Genomic DNA, 11205 nt, shown 5'->3' on the forward strand with positions numbered 1-11205 from the left:
GGACTCTAAGCTGGACACATGGATCACCATAGGAAGGGGAAATAGATAAGACATCCATGAGTAAAATGGGGATGGGGGGCAATGGAGGGTAGATGAGGGTGGATGAGAACATAAGGGAATGGGATGGTCAAGCTGGAACAGGGACAGAGTGGGAGAACAACGAAAGAGATATCATGATAGAAAAAGATATCATGTGGCTAGGGAGATACCAGGTGCTAGGGGACTGAAGTGATGGCTCAGCAGTTCATAACTGGCTGGTTTTGTAGAAGACTTCTTTTGGTTCACAACATCTGTTTCAGATGGCTCACAACAGCCTGTAATGCCTGGCACTTCTCATCTCTGTAGGAACTAAAAAACACGGTTACATACACACATGCCCACACACATACACACAAATAAATTTAAATATTTTTTAAAAGATTAGAAAATGAAAAAAAAAGACTGAGCAATACCAACACAAAGAGGAATATTTGGCCTACACAAGGAAAGGCTTTTGATTGATGAATAGAAGTTTCCAAAGTTGAGAATGCAGGATAGTTTCAAGCCTTCAGTGTTTAAAATTTATATTGTTTATCTCAACAGAAAATATTCCTTAACATAAGGTATCAAGCTTCCTCCCCTTGATTCTTTAATATCAGTAATTTATCCATATCCTTTTTTTTCTCGATAGAGAAAGAATGACTCCTGAGAATGTAGCAGTAGGGATCCTCTTCTCCCAGACAGCCATAGGAATCCTGGGCAACTGGTCACTTCTGCTTCATTATTTCATTTTGATATGTACTGAAAAGTGTTTGATGCTGAAAGACCTGATTATAAAACACCTAATCTTTGCTAACTTTTTGGTTATTATCTCAAGAAGGATTCCACAAATAGTGTCAGAATTTGGATTGAAATCTTTCCTGGATGACTTTATATGTGAACTTGTTGTGTACTTTATTCTAGTACCCCAAGGTGTTTCCCTGTGCACCACGTACGTGTCTCCTCAGCTGCTTTCAAGCAATCACAACCAGCCCCAGCAGCACGAGATGGATGAAGCTTAAACACAGAGCCATCAAGTACATTGGTTCCTCATGCTCATTTAGCCGGTTTGTGCATCTGATCCTCAACATCACAACTGCTGTGAGAGTAACAGATCCTCATAAGAGCAGGAATGGCACCAACAGATTCAGTTTTGGATACTGTGCTGGGTTTGTTTCTGGAACCATTACAGATTCACTGTATTTGTTTCTGTTCTGCTTCAGTGATGGTCTGTATTTGGGTCTCAAGGTCTGGACTAGTGTCACCATGGTGTGCATCCTCCACAGGCACAAGAAAGAAGGGACAGCATATTCACAGTGCCCAGGACTGCCCTAGAGTCTCCCCTGTATCCAGAGACATTTAATCCATTCTGATCTTTATGTGGACCCTTGTCACCTGCTACTCCATCTTTTCCATCCGGGTTCTTTATATGGTGTTCTTTGATAATTGAGGTTGATCAGTCCTAAAAATATTTGCAATTCTACAAACAAGTTTTTCCACATCCAGCCCTTTCGTTCTCCTCAGAAATATAATTCTCCCTCCAGGTTGTACTTTCTTCATTGTAGAAAATGTAAAATTTTAAACTATTTTTACATGTTCTAGTAGCTTATTTTCTCTAATATATTCATGTGTTCCTTCATCAATCATGACTCTGTCTCCTTAGACCTGATCAACCAGAATGTTTTATATGAATTTCACAAAAGGAACAGCCTTGACTGTAGTCTTAGTCCTTCAACTGAATGACTTACATGAAAGTAGGAGACACTGCGAAGTATCTAGGAATTTCAGTCATTTGAAATAGCATCTTTATAGAACTGGCTCCTGGCTTTATAAATCCACTGATAATCTATCCTGTGATAGCACTCAAAATTGTCTGTGAAATGTGTGCAGTGTTAGGCAGTGCCCAGCATTTAACACATATATGTACAAATTATACATAACTTGAAAATTTTTGATTACTTTTTGGTGAAGTAATTGTGACCCTGAGAAAATACATCAGATGGACTAACCTTTCCTGAATGTTCAGTCAGAGTTCCCTGGCTGTCTTTTTAAATCTTGAAATGAGTATTTTATTGTATTCCTCTAGGAGCATGAGGTTGAAGATAGTTTTATCAGTAGATTTGGGGTTTATATGAAGGGTTGGTGCTGGGAAATAGAGCATTTGGGGTTTGTGGGATGTGCTGAGATGGGCTGAAAATCAACTCATGTTGAGAAACTGAACTGAATAGAATAGATCAGAAGTAATAACTTCTGGAAATAGTAGCCTAGGTGAACCCTAAACCCAATGTTGTAAAGTCGTACTTCTGAATCATTTGTGCCAGTGAGGTGGTAGAAGAGGAATGGGAGCTATTTGGGAGAGGTGTGATTCAACCAAAACTAATGATGTTTGGGAAACTCATGTAATAATTTACCAGTGTATAACCTGATTGGAAAATACAATTTAATAAGGAATTTTAACAGAGATATTCAGCATGATTTAGCAGAAACCATGGGTTTGCAAACAAAAATTCTGCTTCTGGATGAGATATATATTTCTTTATTTATTATTTGGAGAGTCTCCTGTGTTGCAGAATATTGGTATCCTGCATAGAGATGTGTTGCTCTGACTGGTTTAATAAAGAGCTAAATGGATAATAGGTAGACAGTAGAGAATAGGCAGGACTTCCAGGCAGAGAGAGAGAAACTGGGAGGAGGAAGCAGGAAACTGGGATTTTGCCAGCAGATTCAGAACAAGTCAGATGTGCCCAACTAAGAGAGGCTAACAGAGCTACATGGAAAAATGTAGATTAGAAAATACATAGGTTAATTAAGTTAAAAGAGCTGGTTGTGATAAAGCATAAGCTAAGGCGAAGCTTCATAGTTAATAATAAATCTCTGGGTCATTATTTGTGGGCTGGTGGTAGAAAGATAGTCCAACAAGAATGTGTGCTGCAACCCCCAGACTCCCAAACCATTGAGGTATGGCTATTGTTCTTGGTTGCTTACTTGAACTGGGTGGTAAGACTCTCTTTCTGAGTACACCATACAGATTAGTTACAGAACATTGAAAAATCAATCTTGAACTGACCAGAAAACTCTTTTCCTGTTGGCTAGGTGGCATAGTACTGGAGGTGCTACATCAGCTTGTGGGAGAGAAGAGACATTAATGGTCTTATTCAGCACTGGACCCTGCAGGCTACAATAATGACCTACCCAAGCAAGATGTGCAAATGGTACATTAGTGTCATGGTTGTTACTCAGATAACCAGTTGCTTTCTTATTTTATCTGGGGCTAATAACACAAGAGGGAATTCATGCCTATTCCTTGCAAATCTGGTCAAATCTCCAAATCTTGGGAGATCTTAGACCCTATAGGGCAACCTACCACAGCTGTTTTCTTAAGTAGTCATATTGTCCAACTGCTGCCTTTTAAATATTTATGTTTGTACTCATAGATTTGTGTTATACTAAACCTTGGTCAGAGAAGCTTCTTTTTTGTAGCAGTTAATGCATGAACTCATAACAAGTCAAGTGCTGAGAATGAGTTGTGAGTACTCAGCCATAGACATCCATTACTCCAGGTGCAGGGGACACGGCATATAAGAAGAAACAGAAAGAAAATTACAATATAGAAGATACAGAGGACAGCTATGAAATTCTGTCTTCCGTATGACATGCCTTCTTCCCATCTGTACTCACAGCCACTGTGGTTACAGGCATTAGATCTACACAATGTTCAGCCAGTGAAGATTCCAGAATGGATGAGGGAAGGGTTACTAATGCCCCACTCCTACATATGGCACCATTGGCAAGTGGTCGGTACTGAGAGCAGGAGAGTGACTTTTCCTTGGGTGTTTGAGAACTAAGTTGACCAAACAACAGTGATGACCCACACCCATGAGCTATTAGTAGTACTAATTGGACTCAGTGTGGCACACAAAAAAGAGAAACAAAAAAAAAAGAAAGGATGTGAAATTGAGAGGTAGATATACTGGAGAGGAGATATTGGAAAAGAGGTGGGGGAATAGGTATGACCAGGCTACACTGTGTGTGTGTGTGTGTGTGTGTGTGTGTGTGTGTGTGTATGTGTTTTAAAATCATAAAGAAAAGTATTTTAAAATAAACGTAAACCCCCCTAACCAATGATTCTTTCTTAAATTTATGCCATCAAAATACATGCACATTGCAAATAGAATCCCTTTGCTAGGAAGTTCAGAGAATCCTCATTTATACAAGCTCAAAATTCTCATTTATGCAATCTCAAAACTGGAATCCGCACATCAGCTGTTCAGATATATAACTGTAAACACATGCACTAGTGTTTCCTCAGACATGAAAATGAATGGACTCCAGCTGCACAGAAATGAAATGAGAAGCTCTTAGAAAATGCCGCTTCAAAGAAGTGAGATGTAAAATTTTCCTGGAATCTCCAATTTCAAGGCCCCTTGGTGCTGGTTATTAACTTCTGACATCACCTAAGATATTAGGTGGTGAGTTAAAGCTGCCAGGTCTGCTCAAATCCAGACAAAGCCACATATTTCCCTTGTGCCCTCTCCCCTGCCCTAGGTATGGGACTTGTGTGGCTCTCCTTGTGACACCCTGAGTACTCTAAGGACTCACAGAAATGTTTTTCTCAACTCTTTATAATGCCTTCTTGGATTTGCTGTCTTAATCTGGACTTTTTTCTTTTACAGGTAATTGGAGCATGGCTGTTGAAAAGGTATTCTTAATTCCCCATGTAGATGCTGTTATGGATCTAGAGCTGAAAATCACAGGTCCTGTGAGGGAAAAGACCAGGGAACTATAAGCCTGTAAGTAAGGGACCAGAGTCTCATCTCAACAAGACAGACTCAGTTGCTTACTCCAACTTCTGTGTTAAACAGAACACACGGTAAGTACATTTTCTCTTTATACCAAGCCACAAGTGACTGGAGAATCTATATTTAGAGGGAATAAGGGAAAGTTACTGTTGCTAAGTACTGAAGTAAGATGATGAAAAGGATTTCACATGAAATGGAAGCTATTTTTTGCTGGCAAAGGATGATGGACAGTTTCCTGCCTTTCCCTCTCTGTGCATTCAGCAAGCTCCAAAGGGTCCCTTCCTATCTTATGATACATTGACTCCACTCATTTCTATATGTGTTATGAATATACATGCAAATGAAAACATCCAGTTAGACAGACAGACAGATAGATAGATAGATAATAAATAGACGATAAATAGGTAGGTAGGTAGGTAGGTAGATACATAGATAGATACATGTTGCATAGGGAGGTAGGTAGATAGATAGATACATACATACATAGATACATAGAGATACACAGAGATAGATAGATATGTAGATAGATAATAGATAATGTAGTATATGTGTATGGCTAGCAGAGGAGTGGTTGGATATTCTTCCATTTTCCTCTCTACCGTTTTTATTTAAACAAGATCTCTGGCTGAATCTAGAGCTTGTGTTTTTTTTTTCTAAGTTGATGACCAACAACCCCCAGCAATATCATGTAGGCAGTGTGATCTTAACTCAGGTCTTGATACTTGTAGTAAGTGCTCTTACCTTTTACCCCATCTATTCTGCCCATGTATTATCCATTTTAGGGGTTGAATTCTGCTCTTATTTTTCCCTCCTTTTGGAGAAAAGTTCCTTTTAAGATTAATTTCTATTATTTTAGATTACAGGTATTTGTGTTTCTATCTGTTTGTGGGTATGTTCATATATGTGTACAGGAGCCAGTAGAGCCCAGAGGTATCAGATTCTTCCTAGAGCCGGAGTTGCAGGCAGTGGTGAGGCACTCTGTGGGTGTCACAAACAGAACCCAGGTTCTTTGAAAGAATAGCAAGTGCTTTTAACTACTAACCCATCTCCCCAGCCCCCAAAGTTACCAATCTTAAAATCACAGGTGTGTAAGCCATTAATGACTTCCTAAAAAAAGATGATTTATTTTCTTAAAGAAATAGGTACTTTAAACCACAGCTTTTGTGTGACTGAATGGACAGTGTGCATATTGAGCAACAATGCACACACAGTATGATTGGCTCCTCCTCATTGCAGACTCATTTAGAATTCCTGTGTTTCACCTGAGAATTCTTCCAGTTAGTTTTGCAAAAGTTTGGGACAATAGATACCCTTCTACATCAGCTTAAGGGATGTACAGAAAACACAGTTACTATTATCCTCAGCACTTTATCATGAGAATTATGAATACTAGTACTGATTGAAAACCCGATGGTGAAAGCTAACTGTTGACTGGTGTGGTTTTGACCATTCCTGGTACAATCTGAAGTTCAGCAGACATTTAGGACATGAGCCCAGGGTTCAAGTGAAAAGGTGATGGAGAGTGCTGGCACTTCCAGGAACCCAGAAAGAGCATCACAGGCTGGACAGGGCTGGACTCAAGCAAAGAACACTGTAAGGAGAGCAGGGCGGGGGGGGGGGCATTCTGGGAACTGTTGCTTCTGAGCACTTCCCTCTGTATGTGAATCCACTACAAATTCAGACACAGCTTCTCCAGTTCCCTTGATGCCCAGCCTGAAAGACACTTTTCTAGTTTTTCAAAATGAATTTATAGAAAATTCTCCTTTGAAGTGCATCAGAGAGATGACTAGCATTCATTTTCTGGTTTAGACCTTTTATCACTTTTCCTCCATGTTGTTGAAGAAATTTCATATTGAGCTATCTGTGTACTGACAAAGTCTTTCCTTTCTAGATGTTCTATTATCTCTTTACATCTTCCACTTCCCATTTTTTTGGAAGAACTGCTTATTATTAATTATAGACTGATGAAATGACTGAACCCAAATACGGCATCTATCACAAAATCTGACTCATTGGAGCTGTCTTGTTTGAACACAGTATCTCCTACATTGCCTGATTTTCCACATTGTTTAATAGCCTGACACTTTTCACCCTGTGAACCCATGTATTTTGTCTTATCCCCTTCTCCCTGTCTAATTTCAGGCTAGTGTGCTGTTAAGTCTCTTGTTCTACACAATGTATTTGATTGCTCTCTTCCTACCTCACTACATCACTTAACCACAGAAGCTTTATTAAGCAAGTATGTGACTTAGTATAAACTTCTATGAGTAGAAATTTTCTATTCACTTTACATGCCAACCACAAATCTCCCTCTCTTCCCTCTTCCCACCCCCAGACTTCCACCCAACCCACCCCCTCATCCCCACATTTTCCAAATTGAGGTTTCCCATGGGGAGTCAGCAGAGCCTGGCATGCTCAGCTGAGGCAGGTCCAAGCCCCTCCCCCCTGCACCAAGGCTGTGCAAGGTGTCACACCCTAGGCACTGGTCCCCAAAAAGCCGCCCATGCACCAGGGACAGATCCTGATCCTCCTACCTGCCGCCCACCCCCAAACAGTTCAAGCTAAACAACTGTCTCCCATATTCAGAGGAACTAGTCTAGTCCTACTGGGGCTCTACAGCTATTAGTCCACAGTTCATGGGCTTTACTGGCATGGCTGGCCATCTCTGTATGTTTTCCCATCATGATCTCCACTTCCCCTGCCCACAGAATCCCTCCTCTCTCTCATCAATTAGATTCCCGAAGCTCAGCCTGGTGCTCAGCTGTGGATCTCTGCATCTGCTTCCATAAGTCACTAGATAAAAGCTCTATGATGACAGTTAAGGTATTCACTAGTCTGTTCACCAGAGTACATCAGTCCAGGCATCCTTTCGACCATTGCCAGAGTCCAAGGTGGGGTCATCCTGTGGATTCCTGAGAACTTCCCCAGCACCCTGCCTCTTCCTATTCCCATGATGTCTTCATTTTTATGGTATCTCTTTCCTTACTCTCCCACCCTGTCCCTGTTCCAGCTTGACCCTCCCATTTCCTTATGTTCTCATCCCCATTCTTTGCCTTCCATCACCCCCCCACACACACACACTCCCAGTTTGCTAATGTAGACCTCATCTCTTTCTCCTTCACTCGGCTATCTATGTGTCCTTCTTAGGGTCCTTGTTAGCTAGCTTCTCTGGAGCTGTGGGTTGTAGTCTGGTTGTCCTTTGCCTTATATCTAGTATCCACTTATGAGTGAGTACATACCATGTTTGTCCTTCTGAGTCTGGGTTAGCTCACTCAAGATGATATTTTCTAGTTCTATCCATTTGCCTGCAAATTTCATGATATCAATAATGATGTAATTTGAGCTACAAATAATTAATACACATTTACATGTCTTCTTCCTGGTTGTATTGATGCTGTTAAATTTGTTTATCTCAGGTGAAAAGAACATGGTTCCTGAGAACTTGCCAATGGGGATTCTTTTTTTTTCTCTAACAGCTGTTTGGATTCTTGGCAACTGGTCAGTTCTTCTTCCATATATCATGTCTGTATTCACTGGAAAAAGTCTGATGCCCAAAGACCAGATTTTAAGGCATTTGATTCTAGCCAATTCCTTGGTCATTATCTCAAGAGTAATTCCTCACATAATGGTACAGCTGGGCTTGCAATATCTCCTGGGTGACCTTTTATGTAAACTCACTCTCTACAGTAATCGAGTGGCCCGGGCCATTTCCCTGCACTGCACCTGCCTCTTGAGTTGCTTCCAAGCAATCACAATCAGCCCCAGCAACTCCAGGTGGATGAAGCTTAAACACAGAGTTTCCAAGTACATGGCTCGGTCCTGCTCACTCAGCTGGCTTGTGCATCTGCTCCTAAACAGCAAAACAGCTATAGATGTGATTGGACCTGATACTAACAAAAACTTCACCAAGAAAATCAAGTTGGGGTACTGCTCGGCGTTTGTTGCTTGCAACCTTGTAACTGTACTACGTCTGTTATTGCATTGTTTCATTGATGGTCTGTATTTGGGTCTCATGGTTTGGACCAGTGACTTCATGATGCACATCCTCTACAGGCACAAGATTCAGCTACAACATATTCACAGTGCCCAGCATTCTCTCAGAGTCTCCCCTGAAGACAGAGCCACAAAAACCATCTTGACCCTTGTCTGTAACTTTGTCCTCTCCTATTCAATGTCCTTCATATTAGTTATCTATAATGTGGCATTTGACAATCCAAGTCTGTGGATAATCAACATATTTACATTCCTAGACACATTTTTTCCCACATTTTGCCCCTTCATCCTCATCTGTAATAACAAATCTGGTACAAAGAATCATTTTCCCTGCTGAAGGAGAAGGTAATTTAACATGATGATGTGTGTGTTATGATAAATTTAAATATTCTTTCATCTATTACTGATCATTAGACTCACACATGACCAGGTGTTGTTTAGCAAGTTAATGGCTCTCTAAATTAAGCATTGCCAGTTGTTACTGCAGTCATAATGCTGCCTAAGCAGTTCCATGACATGAAGATATCCCTTTATTTTTATTCTAAAAGCTAAGAGATTGGGGATCATCATGTACTAGGTGGAGCTCCAGGAGTCCAATCGATGAGAGAGAGGAAGTGTGATATGAGCAAGAGATATTGACACCATGATTGGAAAAAGCACAGGAACAAATAGCCAAACTCCCGGAAACAAATGAAGTGAGGAGCCCCCATGGAACTGGTCTAGGCCCTCTTGATAAGTGAGACAATTAATTAGCTTGAACTGTTTAGGAGGTCCCCCAGGTGGTGGGACTGGGACCTGTCCTTGGTGCATGAGCCAGCTTTTTGGAACCCAGAGCCTATGCTGAGACATTTTGCTCAGCCTTGGTGCAGGGAGGAGGGGATTGGACCTGCCTCAACTGAATGTACCAGGCTGGGCTGACTCCCCAGGGGAGACCTTGCCTTGGAGGAGGTGGGAATCGGGGGTAGATTGCGGGAGAAGGCTGGAGGGTGGAAGAAGGGAGGACAGGGTAATCTGTGGGTGATATGTAAAATGACTAGAAAATCGCTCATAGAAAATTAAAAAAAATATGATACGCTTAAAGATATCTAATTAGCTGTTGAGGTATGTGTTTCTCTTCAAGCACAGCCTGGACTCTGATCCCACTGCTGCAACTGAATTACAGAAAAGAAGAGCAAAGAGAAATCCAGAATCTTTGGCATGTTTATGTGATCAATTCCATTTTATTCATTCACGTTTTGTCTTCACCGATGTTCTGCATCTGATCTTATGATGTGGGTTTGTGGCTCCACTTCCAGGTTCCTCTATGGGAAGAAATGACAAATGCTGTCTATTTGCTGTGCCCATTGTTTCCTCAGACTTCCCTGGGAAGACAGAGACTTTCCTAGTCATTCCAATTCTGCTGTGGGCCGTTGTTACCTCCTACTCAGTTGCTTGCACCCTGGCATTCTGTATGACAGTCTATGACAACCCAAGGCTGTGGAGGTTAACCTCTACATTTCTACAAGCATTCTCCATACGTTGTCCTACTGTATTCATCAGTGTTCCCAACTTAATCTCCACACTCTCTTTTCCCTGCCATAGAAAAGATAGTATTTTTCTAATCTCTCAATGTGTCACAGTTGTTGATTTCTGTTCATGAATATATACATATGTTCTTTATTTTTTGTGCAAGTCTAACATGAGGTAACATGATGGTTAATATTGATAGTCCACTTTATAAGATCTAGAATCACACAACAGACAGAATCTGGATACATCTTTGAGGGAGTTTAAAGCTGGGTTAATGGAGGTAGAGGACCCACTCTAATTCGGCACAGCCATAAGTTCTCTGGTTAGATTCCTGGACTGAATAAACTGGGGAAAACATGTTGAGAACTGGCATGCATCTCTCTTTGCTGTCTGTCTAGAGATACCATGTGATCAGCTGCGTCAACCTCTTGATACCATGATTCCTTCCCATGATGGACTGTGTACTCAAACTGCAAGCTGAAATAAACCAATTCCACTCTAAATTGTTTTAGTCATTTTTTTAGTCAAAACATTGAAGAAATTAACTAAATAACTCAATAGTATTGTAAATTGTACTGATAAAATCTTATGAGTCATTGTGGTGGCTACAGCATATTTAAATGGAGTTAAATTTTGAGGCTTTATTTGTCTTTTTACATTGCTGTAAAATGGACATCTCAGTGCCTGCTGGCAGAAGATAGCAAATACTGCAACTTTTGGGAGGCTGTCAACTCAAGTTGATCCTCCAGGACTTACAACATTATGTAGAATAGGGTTTATATTTTTCCAACTTATGTGATTAATACATGCTTAGAATTTCAGCTTTGTATATACAAGAGAAAAAAATACATACCCTAGAGAAGACAACAACTATTTTTTCCTCTTC

At 40.7% G+C, this 11205-nt stretch overlaps 1 protein-coding gene across 1 annotated transcript; it reads left to right on the forward strand.

The window, feature by feature from the left end:
* The first annotated feature begins 8208 nt into the window (after positions 1 to 8208).
* LOC131902730 (vomeronasal type-1 receptor 1-like) lies at positions 8209 to 9147 on the forward strand. The gene has a single exon (XM_059253723.1). The coding sequence runs from the start codon at positions 8209 to 8211 to the stop codon at positions 9145 to 9147; it is 939 nt and encodes a 312-aa protein (XP_059109706.1).
* Positions 9148 to 11205: the final 2058 nt, after the last annotated feature.

This window comes from Peromyscus eremicus, chromosome 1 (genome assembly GCF_949786415.1).
Source record: "Peromyscus eremicus chromosome 1, PerEre_H2_v1, whole genome shotgun sequence".
In the NCBI taxonomy this organism is placed as follows: domain Eukaryota; kingdom Metazoa; phylum Chordata; class Mammalia; order Rodentia; family Cricetidae; genus Peromyscus; species Peromyscus eremicus.